At 40.4% G+C, this 24,378-nt stretch overlaps 1 protein-coding gene across 1 annotated transcript in view; it reads left to right on the top strand.

Annotated features, from left to right (window-relative positions):
* LOC117881258 (complement factor H-like) overlaps positions 1–23,330 on the top strand; it is a 34,529-nt gene extending 11,199 nt beyond the window's left edge. Inside the window, exons 6-11 of the mRNA XM_034778265.1 lie at positions 1,500–1,679; positions 2,473–2,680; positions 7,610–7,786; positions 9,284–9,460; positions 17,783–17,965; positions 21,500–23,330. Of these exons, the coding sequence (XP_034634156.1) occupies positions 2,509–2,680; positions 7,610–7,786; positions 9,284–9,460; positions 17,783–17,965; positions 21,500–21,708 (918 nt within the window). The 5' untranslated portion in view covers positions 1,500–1,679; positions 2,473–2,508 and the 3' untranslated portion in view covers positions 21,709–23,330. The remainder of the gene's footprint in view (positions 1–1,499; positions 1,680–2,472; positions 2,681–7,609; positions 7,787–9,283; positions 9,461–17,782; positions 17,966–21,499) is intronic.
* Positions 23,331–24,378: the final 1,048 nt, after the last annotated feature.

Genomic DNA, 24,378 nt, shown 5'->3' with positions numbered 1-24,378 from the left:
TGACGTCGCTGGGGCTAGTGCACGGCGGGGCTGCCCCGTCACAGAGGGCTAGATGTGTTTTGGATTCTGGGTTTGTAATATCACTTTGAGCATTTGTGTGATACAATCCCCAGGCATAAATCTGGAAAAATGGACAATCTAGGAAATGCTGCCAGTTTCTGTTGGACAAACAGTAGGTTCGCAGTGGCCAGTTGCTCAACCACTGGGGAGAAAGAGTATCAGGAAAAACATCTCTCAAGATGACTTCAGAGGACTGCTCCCAAGTACACTCTATTAGCTAATGTTTTATAACTAACTTCTACAAAACACACAGGTCATAATGACCTCTACAGGATCATCACTTTTCTAACTTTCAAGAAACTTTTAATATCAGAGGTGTCTAGATTCAATGTTGTTCAACCAGCAAGGTTTTCACACTCAGTTGTTTACTTGTCTGTCCCTTTCTCCAATTCTGATTAGCAGAAACTGTAGCTAGTTTTGACCAAATTAACCCTTCACTATGTGGTGTTCTATTTCATTACTTCAGGGTGGCAGAATGCACACAATATGGTTGCAATTAGCTTGATCACATTTTGGGGTATACACACCCCTCAAATCCAGGGAAACAAGCCAAGCACTAGAGCTATGTGGGAACTGGAATTTCTGTTCCATGGAAAATTTCACACAAAAAAAAAATCATCCCAAATCCAAACAAAAAATCCAAAATGCCAAATTTTCCACAATTTGAGAAGAATTGAAACAGAATGTTTGAAAAATTCTAGGAAGGGAGCTGATCAGCCAGCAGATCTTTGTGTTTCTAACCATTAGAGGAGTGAAGTTCTGGAACAGCTTTCCAAGTGGAGTAGTGGGGGCAAAAGACATATCTGGCTTCAAGATTAAACTTAATAATTTTATGGATGGGATGATATGATGGGATAAATTAATTAACAAAATTAGGCTATCTTTGATTATTAGCAGGTAATTAGGCCCAATGGTCTGTGATAGTATGTTAGATGGGGTGGGATCTGAGTTGCTACAGAGAATTCTTTCCTGAGTGCTGGCTGGTAAATCTTGCCCACGTGCTCAGGGTTTAACTGACAGCCATATTTGGGGTCAGGAAGGAATTTTCCTCCAGGGAAGATTGGCAGAGGCCCTGGAGGTTTTTCGCCTTCCTCTGCAGCATGGGGCATGGGTCACTTGCTGGAGGATTCTCTGCACCTTGAGGTCTTTAAACCACGATTTGAGGACTTCAATAACTCAGACATAGGTTAGGGGTTTTGTTACAGGAGTGGGTGGGTGAGATTCTGTAGCCTGCGTTGTGCAGGAGGTCAGACTAGATGATCATAGTGGTCCCTTCTGACCTTAAGTCTATGAGTCTATGGCAATTAAAAGAGGACAATGGTTACTAAAGATCTGTGGTATGCTGTTTTTCATCTAATAACTGTTCTGATTTGCAATGAACTGTCACATTTACCATATTTTAAGCCTTGAGATCTGACTGAAACTATCTTTTGTTGAAGAGAATAAAAGAAAATGCACACCTCCCCCTCAGCTACCAGGAGCCTCCAAGATAACAGAGAAAAGAAGTTATGAGACTGGTGAAAAAATAACTTTTACGTGTCTGGAAAATTTCAAGCTTCATGGAGTGAAAGAAATAATGTGTGAAGGTGGGAAGTGGCAGTCACCACCACACTGTGTTGGTCAGTAGGATGTTTTATTTATGTTTTAGTTTTTAATACAGATTTCCTGAAATTAGATGAATCAGACAAAAAGCACATTCAGTAATAACTGTCATTTTGTTGGAGATGCTACACACTGGGCCTAACTCTGCACCCATTGAAGTTAATGGTAAAATTCCCATTGACTTCAAAGAAAGGAGAGGTAAACCAGTACTGAGCTTTCTTAAAAATCCCTGACTTAATGCACCCCTCAGTGTGTAGGTGTATGTTCATTTCTTATTTGGGGCTAGAAACAAGCTGGAATAATCACATTTTAATGAAACTCTTCAGCATTATCCAGCTTTGGTATATGGAAATTCTTTTGAGCATACAGAGACGCAGGAATTCAGTCACTTCGTCACTGTTATCCTCATTAACTTGGGGTTAAAAGGAAAATTTTCAGTGGGCATATTATTGCATAATTTTCCTTCATGGCAGTTTTATGGCTTCTTTGGAATTATCTAGTTCTGGCCAAAGTCAGAGAGAAGCTACTGCACCAGATGGACCATTGGTCTCATTCAGCATGACAATCCCTGTGTTTCTGTTTGACTGTACTGTACTTAACTTACACTGTAACAGCTTCAAATGTTTATTATAGGGCTGGCCAGAGGGTTTGTTTGTAGCATTTCTTAATTTGAGCCCATACAAGGAGTCCTGCATTAAGAACAATGACTAGAACTTGCACTCACTCAGCTTTACCTTTTTTTCTTTCAGTTTTAGATTACATGTGCATTTGGCATGTACATTTTATTGTTAATTTTTCTCTTCCAAGCAGAAGAAAAATCATGTTTGCAACCATATCCCATAGAAAATGGTGAGATTAAGTCTAGAAAATCGAAGCTTAAGAATGGAGAAACCAGGACCAGTGACTTATCCGAATGGTGCGACATTAAAGTACAGCTGTAATGCGGGCTTCATGTTAAGAGGCCCATCAGAAATAACCTGTAATATGGAAAAATGGACTTCACCACCTGCCTGTATTGGTAATTATATTGTCTGCTGTGTTGCATTTCCATTAATATTTTTTCAGTAGAGCAATCAAAGAGCCAAATTCTATGCCAGTGTAATTCCAATGGGTTCAGCAAAGAATTTGGCCCAATGAGTTTTAAGTGGAGGCTAAATGATGGTGAACAGGAACTCTTACATTTGTTTAGCTTGCTGTGAAACAAACTTCTGATTGAAGTGAAGGATTTATTTAAAAAAAATTATTTGATTTTTAAAAACTGCCTTGTGGAACCTATCTTCTGTCCCAGTTATTGCTCCCTTTTTTTTACTTCTCTGAGAAAAGGAGACCTCTTCCAGCTCTCTGCCCTGTAGGGCCCATGAAGACCATAGGAACATCTGTCTCAGCAGGCTGATGTTTCTTGACAGCTTCCAAACAGTCACTGGTCCCAGCTTCTTCCACTGTCAGTTCTTCTCTACATCAGGTATTCTGCTATGCCCATAGAAAACAATAGACATCAGCCAGTGTTCAGGTGGTAGCAATCATCTGGGAATTTGCTTGTTCACAGAGCCAAAATAACTAACTAAAAAACTGTAAATTTTATTTTGCTTAAAAATATACTAAACAATGACTGAAGACATTTTATAATTGGATGCAATCAATCCATCAAAAAAAATTCTTTTTATAGCTTTTATAACTTAAGTTTTTATAATGACTCAGAAAATAGAGCATATATATTTGAATAATCTTGTTTTTAGGAGAGAGAGAGAGAGAGAGAATGTTACCTGATGGGTATTTTCCATCTTTCATTGCTACAATTCTACAATAGAGGACAGATTTTTCTAACTTTCTGATAATTAGTAAGGTCATTTCCGTCAGTCATTGTCCAATGTACATTCCTAAATGTACATTGGACAAAAGTTTAGTACATCCAGCATTTCTGCTTTGGGATGTAATTGGGATGCTGCAGTAAGTGCTGTACCTGTACTGCATCTAAAAATACCCGGATCGGCGGGTAGTAAGCGATCTAGATGCGATAAATCGATCCTTGAACACGCTCCCCATCGACTCCGGAACTCCACCAGAGCGAGAGGCAGTAGAGGAGTCAACAGGGGAGCCGCGGCCATCGATCCCGCGCCGTGAGGACCTGAGATAAATCAATCTAAGATACTTCGACTTCAGCTACGCTATTCACATAGCTGAAGTTGCATATCTTAGATCGATCCCGCTCCCCTAGTGTAGACCAGCCCAGAGATGCCTTGAACTAAGATGGCTCATGAATAAGGCTTGCATTTGAGCAAGGAAAAGTGCTTCTTTACACTTTTAGAAAATGTGTGGTGTTTTGTGAGATGCAATATAGCACAGAAACTAGCATTTCCAGCTGGAAAAGGCACATGCATTGATATCTTGTCAATACAGAACAATAAGGAGCCTATTGTTTATTCACAGGGGAAAAAGAACCCATCGTTTTGTACTTCTAGCACTCATCACTTGCATGTGGAGATAAGTCAGGTTAAGGATCACATTCTAACCAGTCCTGGCATAAGCTGACAACAAATTCCAGGATTCCTCTATATGTAATAAATAGACAATTTCCAGTCATACTTAATTTTCAAAAACATAGCTGCATGCTGAGAAATGAGTCAACCTCTTACGTATATGTTAAAACAGGAATTTTAATGTGACTATAGGGTCATTCCTGTTTTGACTTTGTTAGTAAATATGTTTTTATGTAAAAGCAATAGTGAATTTGGGGTTTCCTCTTGAACATTTCAATTTTTCTATAATGTGAACCTCCCCATGTGCTGCCCCTGGGTTGGGGAATACCAGTGCAGAAGTAACATTTCCCTCTATAAAAAGCAACAGAGGGTCCTGTGGCACCTTTAAGACTAACAGAAGTATTGGGAGCATAAGCTTTCGTGGGTAAGAACCTCACTTCTTCAGATGCAAGAAGAAGTGAGGTTCTTGCATCTGAAGAAGTGAGGTTCTTACCCACAAAAGCTTATGCTCCCAATACTCTGTTAGTCTTAAAGGTGCCACAGGATCCTCTGTTGCTTTTTACAGATTCAGACTAACACGGCTACCCCTCTGATACATTTCCCTCTATGAAATACAACTTTAATAGGTGTTACAACCAGGGCTTTACAAAAAAATGTATTAAGCCAGTCCACATAATAGTGAGTGCAAATTCCAGCAATAGCTGCCCAATGCACAGTCATGGTCTATAATAATCACACCGTCCTATAGGACTATTCAAATGAGTATGTGGTATAGCACTGGGCTGTCTAGTCCTGTGGCTAAGGCACTGGACTGGGACTTCAAATATCTGGCATCTGTTCCTGACTCTAAAACAAATGTCCTTGTGATCTTGGGCAAGTCACTTAATCCTCCAGGGCCTCAGTTTACCTTCTGCAAAGGGATAATACTTATTTACCACAGAGGACAGTGTGGAGATAAATTAATTAAAGCTTGTGAGATGGTCTGATGCTATTATGATGGATTCTATCTTTATATCTCTATAGCATTAATAAGGGCTTGTGTCCATGCAGCAGTTGCCCAAGTTTATCGTGAGTTGTGATTTTAAACAAATGTAGTTAAACTGGTGTATCAATCTGTGGACTTGCTTATGTCCCAAGTTCAGTTCCCTGCTCCACCACAGACTTCCTGTGTGACTGTGGGCGCATCACTTTTTTTCTCTCTGTGCCTCAAATTCTCACCTGTAAAGTGTGGATAATAGTACTTAGATATGTCACAGGTGTCAGGAGACTAAATACATTAAACATTGTCAGTCACTCAGATACTACGGTGATGGTGTCTAAAAAAGTTTTTCAGTTTAAACCAGATTCAGTTTAGTCACAACAAGTTTAAGTGGAACTGAAGTGAGATACTTAAACCAAAATAAAAGTGTCTACAGAGGAGTTTGCACGGGGTTAAAGTAACTCAGTTTAAAAAACTATTTAAGTTACAATGACATGACTGCTGTGTGTTGACAAGGCCTAGCACAGGACAGGCCATTGCATGAGAAATCTAGGAGACAAGAAACAACCAGAAATGCTAATCTTAGACTGAGGCAGAAACTAAACATCCACAAAAACTTAATTCTATTTAGCATTTGTTTATTTAATTAACCAAGTATTGAGCAATTTTATTTAACAGTGCACATTGTGTAAGTTTCATACCCATCCATGTCTCAGTGCATATTTCTGAGTGCTGCTTGAAGTCTTTATTTAAAGTTTCTCTCTTTTTGTATCTGAGCACCTTGTTAAACAGGCTTTAATGAATGAAGGTAATTTGTGAGAGGGTTTCACTCACTTTCAATTTGTGTGACTATTTTTTCAGAAATGCCATGTAGAGATGCACCTGATGTTCCCCATGCTCATGCTGAAGGTAGCATAAAGACTAATTATGAACCTGGTGAAGCAGTGCGTTATCAGTGCCACCCAGGTTTTATTGCTGTTGGATCACAGGAGGTAACATGTAAAAGAGGGCAATGGACCCCGCTACTGGAATGCCAAATTACAGTGTGTGGTTTGATTTAATTGTCAGGAACCTATTATAATATAGGCACTCAGATACTCAGGGGATGATGATTACTATTTATTTGAATTAGTGTATTTCCTAGGATCCTTAGTCATGGACCAGGGCCCCAGTGTGTTAGATGCTGTACAAACACAGAACAAAAAGCAGTCCCTGTACCAATGTGCTTACAATCTAAGTATAAGACAAGAGTCAATAGATGGGAGTACAAGGAAACAAGAAGACACTATTGGCTGGTATGACAGGTTGTAGTATCAGCACATCAATGGCCTGCATTGTCAAGTTTTTTTTGTAGGCATTGTGGAAAAGAAGAATTTAAAGGAGGGATTTGAAAGTGGATAATTAGGTTGCTTTGTGAATGTTTATGGGGAGTGCCTCCCATGTGTGAGGGGCAGCATGGGCCAAAGCATGAAGGTGCTAGTTTGAAAATGGAACACGTGGGCAGTGGAGGCTGGCATCATGGGCCGATTGGAGAGGAGCATCGAGAGCTTGATACTGAATGAGATATGATGGGATGCTTGATGCAACAGAGAAGGGGGGAGCCAGTGGAGGGATTGGGTGACATGTTCAAAGGGATGGGATCGGAAAATGATTTTTGCAGCAGCATTCTGAATGGATATGAGCAGATCAAGAGTACATTTGCCAAGGCCAGAGAGAAGGATATTTCAGTTATCGAGATGAGTCAGATATACAGCTGGAGTATATTATGGGATGGAACAAGGGAAATTGTGGAAATCTGGGGACCAAGTACTCATAATTTCCTGAGAGGTGTATGGGTATTCCTAAATATATAGTGATTGCTGCACAATACATAGTGACAATTTCCCACAAGGTGCACCTGAAGGCAGTGCAGAATACACTGGGATTGGCTACCCACAGTGCCACGTGCCTTATGTTGAATCAGATATAATGATAGACTTGATAAATACTTAAATACGTTAGGATACTTAACTTTCTGCTCCCTCTGTTGCCTCTGCAGCAGCAGAGGACAAAACAGTCAATACCAAACTCTGTTCCATGGCTGTGCTTCATTCACTGGGAAGGCTGATACACAAATCCTGATAATTTCAAATATGGAAGGAGCTGCGAGAGGATTTGTTGTTTGTCAAATGGAAAAGGACAAAATAGGAAAGCAATTTTTTTCCTACCAGCTTCTACAAAGAGAACTGAAATGTATTTTTAAAACTATCAAAGTCTGCAGGTTGTTTTTAACGTATTTTAAATTTACTTATTTGTCACAATATAGAGTCCAGTGCTGCAGCCTGTGCCATTTTTTGCCCTAATAAGGAATACAGAATAAATGCTCTCATCTCACTTTTACAGATTTGTTTCATTACCTTCGTTATGAGAGTGCCTGGAGTTTTCTTTTATGGGCCATAAAGTATAAGATACTCGACAAAAGTGTTTCACTTTGATAAATCTCCCCTTTCAGATGCAACATGTGGAGATCCACCTGCAGTTGCCAATGCTGAGATCATAGACCATAGAGACAGAAGATATTGGCCTGCTGAAAGAGTGCAGTGTCAGTGTCATGAAGGTTTTGAAAGTCATGGACCAAATGATGTCACCTGTATAAACAAGGAATGGTCACAACCTCCAACTTGCGAAGGTAGAGGTTTGAATTTTTATTAAAACAATTAATGCCAGATTGTACCTGCCTAGTATATGGGTGTCAAGTAAGGTGAGGAGGTTGCAGAATCCCTTCTGAAACATCCTTGGCAAGCAGAGTCTGAATGAATGTCGCTAGTACTCTCCTTGGTTGCAGCTCATTTCCCCCACTCCACAGCTTGTCAGCTTTATGGGCTAGTGTGTAGAAAGATGGAGCTGTGGACCTGCCTCCTTACCCCTTTTAGAACCATGTACCACTAGTAGAGAGAAAGCAGGCCTTACATGCATCTGAGCATAGGGATTGAAATTGTCCCTGGCCCCTATGTAAGCTATTCAAAAGTGGGGGAAGGCTCCTTGCACCCTTGCCACAAGTGAGCACCTGTATTAGGGCCAGGCAGAATCTGGCCGTTAAAATGGGTACAACATTCAGTACTCCACCAGCACCATATGGGGCCAGCTCAATGGACAGTTCAGAGAGAGGGGTGCTGCAGCCCTACCCCTAACCCCCTTATTATTAATTTTGCCAACTGTGGGTAAAATCAGTGTGTCCTTCACTCTTGTCATAGTCCATATGGACATCTGTAAGTGAGGGAGTCTGCAAATGGTGTCTCCTTAAAAATAGGAAAGGAAAATTTTTTAAAAAATGAAGTGTAGTAAAAGTTAAATTTGAAATGAGTAAAATCAAAGTGATGCAAATATTTGCAGCCAAACAAGCTGACTTTAAGAGGTTTCCATTTGGAGAAGTTAGGAAAAAGACTTGTATGCTGTTTCTTATGTTTTTATGTTTTCAACCCCTCAATAATTCAGAAGTCTCTCTTGTTCATCTTTTTTTTGAAGGATGTGGGGGGAAGTTCTGGTGTCCATTGAAATCCCACCCCATTCCTGTCAGCAATATTCTCTTTGATATTCTCTTTGTGAGCAGGGCTGCAGCCGACTCAAGCGCAGATAAAACTGGTCATTGATAAAAATGTTAAATAAAACAAGACCAAGGACCGATCCCTACAGGATCCTTGTAGGGACATGCTTGCTTGATGATGATTCCCAGTTACAGTTACATTTTGAGTCCTATCAGTTAGCCAGTTTTTAATCAATTTAATGTATGCCATGTTAATTTTGTATAGTTCTAGTTTTTGAATCAAAGTGTCATGTAGTACCAAGTCAAATGTTTTACAGAAGTCTAAGCCTGTTACATCATCACTTAACAAAACTTGTAATTTCATCAAAAATATATCTGTTTAGTTTGACAGGATCTATTTTCCATAGACCCAGGGTATTTCAGCTTAATTATATTAATCTCTGAAATTAAAAAGGTTTGTCAATTGGTTCTCTGCAATTAAAAAGGTTCTGATAAACTAAACAGGATAAGTTACGTGCCTTGGCTGGAGGATCTGAATAGAAAAGATACATAGCTAATGAAATGTCATTAAAGATTTGGTTCAACTGAAGTATTTCTTGGAAATGTGTCAGTGACTGTAAATATGTCCATATATCTTTTCAGATATGATGTGTGGACCTCCACCTGCACTTACTAATGGTCAGATTCTAGGGTATAGAAACCAAAAGTATTTGCCTGGTGAGAGAGTGCGCTATCGATGTCAACAAGGGCTGAGCCTCATTGGGTCACAGACAGTGACATGTCAGAAGAAAAAATGGTCAGAATCACCAGAGTGCAGAGGTATTTTATTTTATTATTTATACATATCCTAAAAATGAAGATACTGTTGGAATCAAAAGCTGCATTCATACTAAGAAGCTTTTACTTCTCTGTATCTTTCTCCTTATATTGTGTGACTTGGGGGTCACCTTGATGCCTATCCAGGAACGAAAGATAGAAGCAAGGAGAATTCAGCTCTGATTCCAATATGCAGGAAGCATTTCAGCAGCCCCGGTGCAGTCACCTCTGTCCCCTCCATCAGATGGAGAAAGGGGCAGGTGGAACTTGAAAAGCCAGCTCCAGTGGCAAGTAGTTCCCATTCCCATGCCTCCATTTTCAAAATGGCAACACCAGAAAGACAGTGCAGCAGATTGAAGATTGCACTGCCTCCACCTCATATAGGATCACAGAAAGGCAGCATTAGACACAACATGCACAGTGCCACTACCAGGTAGTGGGCTAAGGGGCATTTTTGCCCAGACCCCTTCCCACTCCTGCCACTTGTCAAAGGTCTCCTAGAGGTCTCCCACAATATTCCAGGCTCAAGCCTTCAGAGGAAATGCAGACCCAGGTAAACCCCATGTGTCAGAAAGGGGTAGAGTATAGGGACCTCCCATCTTGGGCAAGTCAATCCTAAGGCATCAGGCTGCTGGAGAGTTCATTCTTGAGCCCAAACCATTCCTTGGGAGAGCCACAGGCAAACCCCAGAGTGGGAGGGCAATCATTAAGCCAAACCTCTTTGTGGGGAGGAAGAACCCTACTTATTCAAAATATTTTTTGAACAATCCCTGAGCCCAATTTCTTGCCTCCCTCTGAAACAGGAGCATAGGACTTGTTACAGGGACCTCTCAATTGATGTGTCTAGGTTTAATAAAACAGAGTCACAAGTGCTCTCTTTCTATAATATAATCTTTTCATCCTTCCCAAAACTGTGAAAGAACATGCCCAAAGAATAAAAAAGAATTCAGGTTTCACACTTGATTTTCCCTTACACAATCTTCCCAGGTTCAGTCTCAGCACATGAACTTCAACGGTTTCAGCATCCAGATTCAGAATGCCTGTAGCTTTCAACCTTTAAATTAACAGCATCATAGTTGCAGTATACTGCCCTCAACTTCCCTATCCTGGCACTAGTTCTTAAACAGTTCCAGTTCACAGGCTCAACCCCACCAGCACACACAAGGCTCCCACTCTTTTGGAATCATCCACACCTAACAAACTGAGGAAACCTGTTTTTATTTGGCCCTTCCTCTGTCCTGATTGACCAGACTCTGTTTCCTCACCAAGCCTCACCTAGTGTTTCAGGATCAAATCCAGGCAATTAGTTCTTGCTTTTCCTGGCAACTGTTGTCATGACAACCCCAACTAATTTCCCATTGTCAGTGCTTGCTAAAGCTCTGGGACTCATTTAATTCCCAACAAAAGTGAAATAGGAAGTAGAACAACAAAATTTTGCAGCATAAACAGACATAAAGCAGAGTGGGACAAACACCAAAAAAGAATATGATCTCTCATACTCCATCTCCATTTGTATCTCATTCACTCACTCATGCCACCTGCAACAAAAGAGTTTTATCAACAGTAGAAACTTCTTAAAAGGAAAACATCTCCCCAGTGTATATCACACCACAAAGTCCCAGAACACTGTCACAGGGCCAAATACCTAAGACCAAAGGGTGAAAAGGGGGTGTCAAGAAACCTTCCTTTTCCAGGGAGGAAGGCCAGATGTCCGAATCTGTGTCAGAGGATTACAAACAAGTGCATGAGGAGGGATATATAGCTATAGTTTATCTGAGGCAACCTCAGACCTTCTGAGGAAGTTTTAAAGCATTCTGACTGAAATAATCTATCCTTTGTTTATTTTTAACAAACATTCCCATTTTACTATCCCACAGATAATTCCCCCCTTTTGTATAAGGATGACAGCTTTTTCAACTCCAGTCATTACCATTTGGTCTCGCAAGTCTTCAAAAGGTCCAATAATATTAATGTAACCCTTCTGCCCGTCTGAGTTAGCAGCAACAAGGGCCGGGTTCAGTATCTAGAGGTCCTGTTTCAATAACACAATGCAAAACCGTCTCGAGCCCCCACCCAGTAACCTGGGACAATTACATACCCCCCCCCCCGGTGCCTCTAAGAGGCAGTACTTCCCCTCTCGCAAGCAGAGTCTGAGTGTAATAAAGGAGGGAAACAATGTGGCATTGTGGTGTTTCCCCAACATAAACAGGATTCATAACACAAACCATGAACAAAAGAGCCACCCTCCACCCCCAAGTAAGTTTGGCAGTATCCTTTTCCCCTCAGGATTTTAAGTCCAACAACCCAAAAGTCCCTGGTCAGTGCAGCCCGAGAGTTCAAAAGTTTATCTGCAGAGTTTTACCTCCCAGCCTGGGGGGCGGGGGGTGGGCACAGTGGCGTTAAGGGGCACCTTACGTGGTCCGAGACCAACTGCCCCGCCTCTCCATGGGGTTCTGCTGCAGCCTTCACTGCGAGCCACTCCACCAGCCGCTCTGCTCCACCAGCCGTCCCGTGAGCCGCTTCAGCCATCCCACGAACTGCTCCGCTCGGCCAGCCGCTTCACCAGCTGTCCCGCAAGCTGCTCCAGTCATCCCACAAACTGCTTTGCTCTGCCCTGCCAGCAACATATCTTCAGGCACCTCCCGCCCCGGCACTCACTGATTTTAGCTCTTTAGTGATTTCAGCTTGTAGTAGGGGAGCCTCAGTGCTAGTGCATCATTGGCCCAAAGTGAATTCAGCTCAGTGGCCTGTAACTAGACTCCTAATGGAATTAAAATTAGCTTTGATAGTCCACAGTAGAGAGAGAAGGAGGAGCAATTGGTATTTCAGGCCCTTAAAGGGGGCCCATACTATCAGGTACAAATACCTCTCTCAATTCACAGGGTTTTGGAAGCCATGTCCCATGTCTAGCGAGTGCTACTTAGTTGATGGTGAGTCCCTCTGTCATAAAACAGTTTCATTGTTCTTGATTCACATAACCAGGGTAACAATTTATTCTTCCTGCCCCAATAACAGAGAAACTGGGGATCCCACAGCAGCCAAAGTGACCATTTGGGCTCATGCTAGTCGGGGTGGGTGTGCCTATGCAAACAAGATCAGCCCCTGAAATTCTTTTCCACAACTCGCCACCATTCACCACCAGATGTCAGGGTAGAGCTCATCCTGACTCTGCTTACATTAATAATGATTTTAAGGAAGAAGAAAACATACTCCTATCTCTTTCTGGACAATTCTACTGGTCAGCGCTCTGTATAGACTGTGAGACCAAGAGACTTATTTAGGGGGAGCTCCTCAGGCTTCTAGGTTGACTGGCCTATGCCTTCAAAGTTTCTGAACCCATGTTACTTATTGAAAGAAATGTGACTGTATTGATTTTATAAATGTTGCTAAAACTATTAAACCAAATTAAAATAAAACCAAGAAAACATATCACCAAAGCTAAGTTGCTATTTCATAAAATTAATGTAACACTTTACTTTTAGTTTAGTTTAATTTGTATTAGATTGCTGTAAGTTCAAGAAATCAACAAATTAGTCTCAATATTGGATTGAAATTAAATAATCAAATTAGTCAAAGCATCAAATTAATGCAAAAAAAATTCATATAAATTCTAAGAAGGAGTCTGAGGAGGTGGCTGTCCATTTTGTTGTAAATCCCAAGTAAGGAATTTTACCAAAGTCAATTAAATGTATAACTTTGCACTCGTTAAATAGATAATAATTTTGTTTCAGTATTAAGATAATATCTGAATTGCAATCCCAGAGCCAATTACAAAGCTTCCTCCATCTAGTGTAGTGGTTAATACTTTCCTCTCACATTGACAGAGATATTATAATTCAGAGTTTAACAGAACACTCTTGATAAGGAGTAGTTTGACAACTTATCAGAAGTTAAAAGACAAGTTATCATAAACGACAATATCAAATCTCTCAGGACTTTTAAACATAGAATGCAGAACATACTCTCAATTGAATAAGTTCTATGAGACATTATTTAGGGCTGTGTTAACCTAGGGAAATTTCCTTCTGGTGCTTTCCCCGTGAAGATTTTATGGGTAGTGTTCTACATAAGCATGCACACAACCACAATTTCACACCCTAAAACTAAATAATATTAAACAGCTGGGATGTCTCACAACTAATAAAAATAGAAAAAGGAAAAATAAGATCTCAAATAACAGAGTTTGCAAACTCTTTAGCTCTCACAGTCTTCTGGACTCTGAGTAGGAACTGGACGTGCAGTCAAGGTGGTGTTGCTGGCACAGCACTTCTCACTAGTGGACCTTCAGCTACAGAAAGACTAGCCAAAGGCAGGTGTAGCCTGTTCGTTGATGTTGTGAGTTCCTCTCCCCGAGGTGGCCTAGTTGTGAGAGTTCCAGAATGTCTGTCTTCCCTCTAGATTGTCTTGTTGATCCAAAAGGCAAGAGAGCTCAGCCTTACGCTTGATTCTTATTGTTTGAAAGTTGCTTATTCAGCCTTGATGTACTTCCCGCCTCATAGTGAGAGGCCTACCTTGGAGCCATGCAACTTGGTGCAATCAGCCAGCTTTGAATTAGGTCATCTTTAGTGAGTATCAACTTGGAAAAGCCCCCCTTAAATTAGCAATTTTAAAAATATTGGATGTTTTCCATAACACAGAGATCTATGTCTGTGACCCACTCCAAAAATATCAAAAATCCAGATACATGAGACCACTTTTGAGGAAGCTGGTATGGTTTTATCTGGGTGAAAATTCTTAAGATGATATTATGTCACCAATTTATGGAAATTTCAACATAAAAATACTATAGACATAGCTAATTGAGAGAGAACCCTAGCAACGGGCAGTTACTCAGCGTTCTTCCATCAGCAAAATTTAAAATAAGTTCAAACTTATTATCAGCCCAAGTAGCTGGGGAGCCAGGTAGCCCGCCCACCCCCAACTAGAGCCTCTGGGAAACCCAAAAGCTGTACATTCCATTGCTTTGTTTAGAAACAAAAAATCAGAAAAATAAGTGATATGGTTCTTCTTCCATTAGCTAGAAAGTTATTGTACTCTTAGTGTAAATGTTAACATCCTCTGCTCATTAAAATGATTATTTCTAATGTTGTGGCTATAATGTGTGTGTGTGTGCTTATGGGGTTGCCATTTACCTTTTATTTGCAGGAAAAAATACTATGAAAATGTAATTTGAAGCTGGAGGTGGTAATGCAGTTAAAGAAGTAGAATATATTCTCTCTGGTTTCAGATTGGTAGCCGTGTTAGTCTGTATCAGCAAAAACAATGAGGAGTCCTTGTGGCACCTTAGAGACTAACAAATTTATTTGGGTATAAGCTTTTGTGGGCTAAAACCCACTTCATGCCCACAAAGCTTACGCCCAAATAAATTTGTTTGTCTCTAAGGTGCCACAAGGACTCCTTGTTATAATCTCTGTGGCAAAAGTAATGTAGTCTTGAAAAGGAGTAAGACCTTCTTGTTCAGCTGCCACTGGTAGCATTACGATTGGAACAATTTATTTTTTAATAGCAATTTGTTTGTTTATATACATTAAAATCAAAATCATACTATAAATATGAACCATTTTAAGTAATTATGACTTTTATAAAAATAAATGAAAAGTTCAAAGGATGAAATATAAACAAAATTTAAATGTTTTTTTAAAAGTGTAAGTTAACTTCTAAATTCAGGAAAAAAATACAGTTTCTTTAAATTAAACATTGCCCCACCATTTAAAGTGCTATAGACTGCATTTGATTTTAGGAAACCATAGCTACCCAAACCTGCTTATTTGGGCAGGAAAATTCATAGAGTCCAAGGCCAGAAGGATATGATGTGATAAGCTAGTGTGACCAACTGTATAACACAGGCCATAGAACTTCCCCAAAATAGTAGTATTAGGGACCCATTGTGCTAGGCACTGTAGCCATACATATAATGCGACCGCCTCTGCCTCAAAGAGCTTATGAATCATCCTTTACTAATAACTAGAGCAGACAGAAACATTTCCAACTAATTTTGTTCAGCAGAAAGATCTTTTCTCTCAACACATACATTTTCCACAAATATAATATTTTAATTTTCCAGTTCTTTTGACAATAAAATAAAACCAGGGTATTTCTGTTAATATTTTTTGGGGGGGTGCAGGGGGAAACAATCATATATTGCAGTCCTTGCTCTCAGTACAGAGCCTGTTGCCCTTTCGTTCTTTCTGGAAAGAGGACAGAAAGGGGAGGGGCCTTGGCTCACACTGGCTAGAGGATCTGGCCAACCCCAAATGGGAGAACACTCTCCTTGTATTGCCAACCTCAAGCATTCAGTAATTATGAATCAGGCCTGCTAAATTTATCAGATTTCACTAAACAATGATAAAATATTTAAAAATAATAAATCTGGGGTCTTTGTGTTTGTCATCTGTGTTTTGAACCCTCTGGGCCATGTTTTCAAGTTCTCCTCCACAACCATGAGGTTTAGCATCTTTTTATTTTTTAATAACAGCTGAAATTCTCACATAACATGACCCCAGGAGCTGGAATTAAAAAAACACGTGAAATACCATGTAATTCATGACAAAATCATGAGAGTTGGCAACACTGCCCCCTTTTGTCTTAGGGGTGGTGCAGCATGCACAGACCCCCGTGCATCATTGAGCTCAGGAGGTGTTCTCTCCCTATGGCACAGTGGCTTCCAGAATACTCCTTAGCTTGGAAAGGCTACACATGGCTCCAAATGTGGGCCAGTGCCTTCAAGAGACGGGGCCAGTTCTTCAGCTGGGCCAAGTGTGAGTTAAGCACAGCTGAGGATGGGTGGGGGAAAAGTGACTTTGAGCCTGATTCTGAGGCCGATGATGGTTGAAAACGTGTAAGGGACAACTCCATAGCTCAGAATTGGCTAAGGCTACATGCTGCAGGTCATCTCTGCCCCAACACAATCCCTCCAGACACTGCCTTTTTCAGCTGATGACTTCCCCGTGCAGAAACAATCCTTTGCAGCCCTGTTAGCACTCTGGGCTATTTTACTAATCAAATAAATATCATTTGATATTTATTGAGAGTAACTATCAAATGATGAGTGGTTCTTCTCTTTCCTATATGTTTATAATCCATTATTAATCTGTCAGGCCCAAGGGCTTTTCCAGAGAGCGAAGCATTAACTTCATCCATGATTATATCACTTCTTATTGGTACCAATGGTTTTTCTCCTTGGCATCTTTTCTTTTCTTATTTTTCTCCTCTTTATCTCTTGTTTAATTTCTTAAATTCTCATTGCTCATTTTCTTATCTAGTCAGTGTTTCTTCCTTTTTTCATTTGGTGTTTTATGTTACACTTTTTAACCCATTTTCTCCATTTCTCTCCTTAGCTTGTATCCTCTTACCTAGTTTTTACCCTCCATCACTCATCTCCCTTTAGTCTCTTTCCTCCCCCTCCTCCCAATATTTAGTCACCACAGGAAGAACATGGTGTCTAATGCTCTAATGCACTCAACCACTGTCTGAAATACCTCAGTTGTTAACATGTGTTCATGGAGAAATGAGGCTCTGCACAGGACAGTGACTACTTAAGTAACAAGAAGTGGAAGAGGTTTCAGAGTAGCAGCCGTGTTAGTCTGTATCCGCAAAAAGAACAGGAGTACTTGTGGCACCTTAAAGACTAACAAATTTATTAGAGCATAAGCTTTTGTGGACTACAGCCCACTTCTTCGGATGCATATAGAATGGAACATATATGGAGGAGATATATATATACACACATACAGAGAGCATAAACAGGTGGGAGTTGTCTTACCACCTCTGAGAGGCCAATTAAGTAACAGAAAAAAAACTTTTGAAGTGATAATCAAGATAGCCCAGTACAGACAGTTTGATAAGAAGTGTGAGAATACTTACAAGGGGAGATAGATTCAATGTTTGTAATGGCTCAACCATTCCCAGTCCTTATTCAATCCTGAGTTGATTGTGTCTAGTTTGCATATCAATTCAAGCTCAGCAGTCTCTCCTTGGAGTCTGTTTTTGAAGTTTTTCTGTTGTAATATAGCCACCCGCAGGTCTGTCATTGAATGACCAGACAGGTTAAAGTGTTCTCCCACATCAGGAATCATAATACTCAAAAACCAGTGGGAGAACACTGCCATCAGTTTCATACAGTACTGCTGCAACTTCAATGTCAGTATGACTTAATATTTTGGTTTCAGTTCCAATATCAGTATAGCTATTTTTCACTTTTTCCTTTGATTTTTCCTGGTCTACAAATCAGAGTGAATTAATAGTGCTGTACTGACATATTACAGCATTTACAGTAACTAAATAGTGCCCAGTAGTTTTATTCTCTATTTCTATACTTCATTTCAGAGGCTGGTGGAAAGTGTGGGCCTCCACCAAGAATTGATAATGGAGACATTGTTTCATTCCCATTAAAACAATATGTACTAAATTCAACAGTGGATTACAAATGCAAAAGTTTGCATATATTGGAGGGACCTCAAAGTGTTAGATGTGACTCTGGACAATGGACAGACCCACCGGTTTGCTTAGGTATGTACAAAAATCAATTATACGAAACAGAACAGTGGTGTGTTATGAAGCGGTGTTATTTTTTAAAATGAACAACGCTGCCTGCTTACACGCAATACACATAGCCAGAGTATGAGACTAGTAGCAGAGGTGAAACCCATGGAGATGGTGGTGGAAAATAACCAGAAAGGATTCTGAGCACCAATAAGTACATGCCCCATAATGTAGTGAATGGGGAAAACCTGCCACCATTCACACACCGAGAATATGGAATTTGTTGCCTCCTTTCCTGGAGTCCCTTAGAATTCAATTAGTTAATAATTAGGGATGATAGAATGTGGAAAGAAGGAAAGAGAAAAAAATTTAGTAGACTCCATATTTGGGCTCTGGCGTTTGTAGGATTCAGGCTAGCATTAGTGCCTATCAACATATCAGAGCGATTCCTGCTTCTGTCTCTAAAGTCTGGGTCTTTTGTTACATTTCATTACACAAGAGTCATCTTCATCAGCATCTTTACATTCTTGAGAGAAAAGGTTCAAATGAGGGTGGGATAGGAGCGATTCCATATTTCCACATAATTATCAGCACCTGCATATTACGTTTGTGCATAGCTTCTTGTCTAATGCTCTGTCCGTGTGATGAGAATGCTGCTTCTGTTTCTGCTCCTGATGCTCACTGCAGAATTCTAGCCCTGAATTTCTGGGTCTTATTTATGTAAAGATTTCACAACAGTGAAATGGGATAAATTCCGGTCCCTGCTAGGGTCACTGTAAAATATTGGAAAAGCAAAACATTATTATTTATTATTTACTATTTATTTGTATTACCAGAGGAGAGTACTTTAAGGGGCAGCTGAGGATTCTCTCAGTTTTGGGAGAATCCTGGGATGGCACAAAGCTGGAACCATCTGGGGTGAGGAGGGGGCCCAAGGGGACAGGGACAGATTGAGGTGCACTGAACAAATTTCTGGCCAGCAGAACAGTCCCTACGGGGCCATTCTAGCTTTTGTAAGTTGGGGTAGTCCTGTGGCTGCTCTAAATTCTGCAGAGATATGGGGTCGGGATCAGTCCCCAGCTATCTCCAGGGTCAGGGGAGGCATAAAAGTGGTTTTTAGACAATCTTTGCCTCCTCCACAGATGGTGCTGAGCATGAGCATTGATGACTGAGCCTAATATATTTGTGTGATGCTTGTGTGAGTGATGTGACTCCTCCTTTTAGGGCTGGTTAAAATATTTCCATCTAAACATTTTTTGACTGAAAATTGGGTTTTTGACTGAAATAATTTTTATTCACAAAAAAATCTTTTTTCTGTGTAAATTTTTTATTTATTGTTGAAAAACCAAACACCTAAAAATCAAAGTTTTAAGTTTCTGACCAAAAATTTTTGTATTTGGATATGCTGTGGTGGTTCCTCGTGGTACTTGTAGTTCCAATGCTTCAACTGTGGCATCCTTCACTGTGGGCTGGACTCCCCAGCTGAAATACATCTCCCATGATGAACTATGGCCAGGTATTCCCATGATGCACAATTTATCCTCACCCAGTGGGGGATACCATGGTGTATCAAAGTAAATGCAGTCCAACCAGGGACCCTGAGGAGAATGGGATTATGAGACGGATGAACTATAACTCCCATAAGGTACCATATGGCATTGCCAATCAGTTTTTTAAATTAGTATTTTGCTAAAATGTTAGAAAACCTCATTTTCTGACTAGCTCTACTCTCTATGCATCATGTAACAGATTAATTATTAATTAATTAATATTTCTCTTCCTAAGGCTAAAAGGAATTCATTATATTCTGGCTACCCGAATATAGTCTGTGGCTTTCCTCCAGCCATCTTGCTTCATCCTTCAGGTCCTCAGGAGCTGTTTGCCCTCCACAAGCTCCTTCTCTTTCCCAGGGTGTGCCTCCACTCATGGAGAGAACCTGCCCAGCTGTGGCAGTTACTCTCACTGGTACCACCCACTGGTCAACTTCAGCAGCAAAGACCTTACCACCTGCAGCTTTTACAGCTGTTCCCACTCCAGTGTCTGTGGCACCCCACAGCACTATTACTGGCTCTGCTTGCCCTGTCCTGCCCTGCTTGCTGATGGTATAAAGGGCTGGCCCACTCAGCTGGAGGGACTGCAGCTGCAGCATCCGTCCTCTTGGCCCACTGTACTGCAATCTCCTCATCAAGGCAGTTCATGATATTGATCACACCAGTTTATTTATCTTTTAAATCCTTTGTTCACTCTCCCCCTCACCAGAACTCCTGTGTAATCCCAGTAGTGGCATGAACTTGTGACTTCACCCTACATTCAACTGAGCCAATGCTCGCCCCAATATTCCCTGTAAATAAGTAAGAATTGGTGTGGACATGGTCACATCACAAATGAATTAGAAGTTAAGACAATATTTATGGATATTTATTTACTCTCACTATTTTCCCAGCTCTATTGTAAAGAAATTTTCCCCATAGACATTTGATTGCATAATTCTCCAGCAGGAGATAAATTGGGACTATGACTGTACAATTTATGAAATCTGGTTGATATTGTGACATATTATGGAAAACTGCCAATATGTATATGGATCCACCATTGCTGACAAGTCCTGTAACAGATACATACCAGAGAGGGACAATGGGAAATATTTACGGTTAATGACACAAAGGTTATGCTGAAAAGCAGCTACATCCTGAAGGGAGAAAGGAAGGTTGGAGCCAAGGAGAGTGACGCTAAAGACAAAACAAAGGAAGCCGGGGGGATTTAAATAGCCAACCAAACAGGAACGAAGGCCAGACAGGAAGAAGATTGGGGCAGGAGAGAACAAGGTCACACAAGCTGGGTAAGGAACTCCATGAGGAAGAGAGACCAGCCAGCATGTGACAGGCTGAATGAGGCAGGGAACTGCCTGTTTTCCTGGACCCAAAAGGTTCCTCAAGGACACACAAGAGCAGGGTGAGCTAGTGTAGGACATTGCTGTCTCAGAGCTTTATTATTTTGTGTGGTCTATACTCTCTGGCATTTTATATCATTAAGTAAAAGAGCAAATGTGTTATATGCTGTGCAAAGTGTGTGTGTGTGTCTGAACTGCTTCCTAACTGCTGTGTGCCCCTGGGAGAATTAAACTGTAAACCAGGAGCTTCACACCTTTTGGGTGGAGTTCTGGGAGAGGGTGGGTTTAGGTGCAAGGGACTCTGAAGAGTCATCTTTGCATCCAGGCGCTAGGCAATTGGACAGCGGGTGCCAGATGAAAGGTCTGAGCCCTGAGAGTGTGCTTAGGGCCCTTAAAATTGTGACAATGGCTGGACTTAGCAAGTGTCCAGAAGGGGGCATTTGCTAGGATCTATGACAGAAGGGAAGAAGGTCTACACTCTTTACTGGAGCATCTGGCTCTGTAACATCAGAGGTAAAGAGAAAATAGCTCTGATCTTTTGATTTATTTGAAGTATTTGAGAAGATGTATTATACAAATAAAGTGCTGTTGAGTCAAATGTCCAGGTCAGACCCATGTGCAAATAACTGAAGTGCCATTTTTTTTTTTTTTTTTTTTTTTTTTTTTTGCAGAGCCTTGTACTATAACCCCAGAGGATATGGAGAGGAACAAAATACAGCTGAGACGGCCTTATGAAAAAAAATTCTATGTTTTATCAGGGGTCTTTGTTCAATTTGTGTGTAGATGGGGATATAAATTGGATCCAACATCTTCTGGACTTAGGGTACAATGTTTAGAGGGGAGTCTGGTATACCCTAAATGTAAACACAGGAATAAGTAATCTTTAGTTTAACCACAATATTGATGACTTGTCCACTAAGCCAATTATTTATTTATTTATTTTTATTGAGGATGTCTAAGGGTGTGTAAAATACAATCAATACATGACATGGTGACTGAACAGAATGAAATGTAATATTCTCTGAAATTCTAATGTATAAAGTGAGATTTCTGCCTTGTTCACAAGATAAAAGCTGCTGCTTAATATCACAGAGTGTTGAATATTCCAGTAGAAATATGCAAGTTGTTATTAAGAAATTAAAAACATGAGACCAGATCCCCAGCTGGGATAAATCAGTGTAACTCTGTTAATTTGGAGAGGTTATTTTGGTAATGGTGTTTTAAATGGAGAAGGAACAGGGAAACTTGGATACTTTAATCCAAAAATATGTTTTAAGTGTCCTCTAATGACATTAAGAGATTTTTCTTGGCACCCAACCCTGTGCCAAGAATTATTCACATGACAGTCTCCCGCCTCATGCTTCATACTGGCTCTTTGGCTCAAGCCCCAAGAGCATTTGTTTGTAAAGTTTGTATATAACAGACAAGACTATAGAGAATTCTACAATAAGGAAATTGACAGTTTGTGGTTGATAATACTATATCTGGTCCCCTTCTGTGGGACATTCTGGAATTTTGATTTTAAAAAAATCATTCTGTTTCAGAACAAAGAGTGAAAATTTTCCATGGAAGGGATGTTCCAAAAACATTTCATTGACAAAGAATTGAAGCATTTATTTTGAAAATTTCAAAAAGATATTCCATGGCAGAGAGCCCAAGTCTGAGGCTCCTGGTTCAGCCATGTCTCTTAGGGCTTCCGGATTCCTTGCCACAGAGCTAGCTCAGTCACTGAGAAGACCTGGGACTTTCTGTCATGGAGCCAGGAGCCTGGGAGCTCTCAGGGCTACCATTAGCTTCAAAAATGTATATTTACAAATAACTTTTTTACTTTCTATTATTTATATCTGATCTCTGATGGTTCCTGAGGATGAATGAAAATAAGCATCTAACTGTATCTTTAACCAGCATCTTATGTTCAATATCCATTAACCAGTTATTTGTAATATTCACAGATTATCTCCTGGGTTTTTTTTGGCATATTTGCCTGGATTGCAGTTTACATGTATTGGTTACACACTCATTTATTTATGTCTTTGATCAAAGGTACATTTCTACAACTAATTTCAAGTAAAGCAGGCAACTGGGTTTGGATAAAAGAAGATCTGAGCCAAATCTTCACCCCAAACTCAAACCAAAGCCAAACCTTTTTTTGATGCTTAAAACGAAATCACATATGCTTCTGCACTTCCTATTTTTGCTAATATGCTGGTAGAAGCAGCAGTATTTCCCACCTGGCCAAAAGGAGGAAGTATGGGAAATCTCACTAGCAACGTTGATCTTGTACCAGAATGTTGGTTTTGTTCAGGAAAACATTCAGACCTTTTTACCATCACTGTTAAAACAGACTTTTGGGAAAAGAAAATAATTTAGTAGATGCAACCACAATGTATTTTAACAGAATTATATAGAAACGATTGTTCCTTTTGGTTAAAGTTTAAACATGCACAATCTTAATTTTCTTTTTTTAAAATGAAAACAGTGTATAAAACATTTAGCAATTAAAATAACCTGAACATTCCTGCCTTGTAATTTTTGTCAGTTATTAACAGATCCATCCTGAAATGAACTGACTGGAAACTTTAGGGTATGATGAAAAATGCAAGCAAAGATGAATCAAGGTCTGCAGATAAAATGGGCAGTAGTGAGCTACGTGTGTTTCACAATATGTGAACAAACTAGTTCTTCTTCTGTATGCAGTAAATTGGAAAGTTGACCAGTCCTGTGACTGATTAATTTGTCAGAACCAGCTGGGAATGACAAACAAATCCAAAACTAGTGCACATTGATGGGATGCTATATCCAGTAAATTGGACAAATTCTGGAACTTAACCAAATAGCCCCAAAAGCAGGTAGAGAGGAAAGGTGGTCCAGTGGTTAGGGTACTAGCCTGGAACTCCAGAGACTTAGTCTCTGAGTACCTCAGCATCCCATTTGTAAATAGAGGATAATATAGTTCTCTACCTCCCAGGGTATGTCTACACTTCAAGCTCGGCGTGTGATTCCCAGCTCCAGGAGATATACTTGTGCTAGCTCTCATCAAGCTTCCGTACTAAAAACCGATAGTAGTCCCAGCAGCTTGAGTGGTGGAAATGGCTAGCTACTGAGGGTATGTGCCTGTCAGAGACACTACGGACGTACGTGGGGTGGCTAGCCTGTCCCATCAGTCACACTGCTGTGGCTACACTCTATCTTTAGCACACTATCTCAATCAAAGCTAATGTGGGTATGTCTCCTTGAGCTATGAATCACACCTCTAGCATTAAAGACTGTGAGGCTTTCAGATACTAAGTTATATGGCCCCTTTTCCAAGCTTAGATAGATATACATTCTGGGCCAGTCTATGAGATGTACTTCAGTCTGAGTAGTACCCTATGCTGTGAGCAGTCTGGGACAGGTCCCTGGGGTGCAACTTGGACTGTGGGACTGCTGAGCTCTTCCAAGCCCACCAACCTGCCAGGGCCACCCAGAGGATTCAGGGGGTCTGGGGCAAAGCAATTTCAGAGGCCTCTTCAATAAAAAAAATGCAATACTATAGTAACATGTATTTGGA

The sequence above is a fragment of the Trachemys scripta genome, chromosome 8 (genome assembly GCF_013100865.1).
Source record: "Trachemys scripta elegans isolate TJP31775 chromosome 8, CAS_Tse_1.0, whole genome shotgun sequence".
Taxonomy (NCBI): domain Eukaryota; kingdom Metazoa; phylum Chordata; order Testudines; family Emydidae; genus Trachemys; species Trachemys scripta.
Note: the sequence above shows the minus strand (reverse complement) of the source record. Positions and strands in the feature narration are given on the sequence as shown.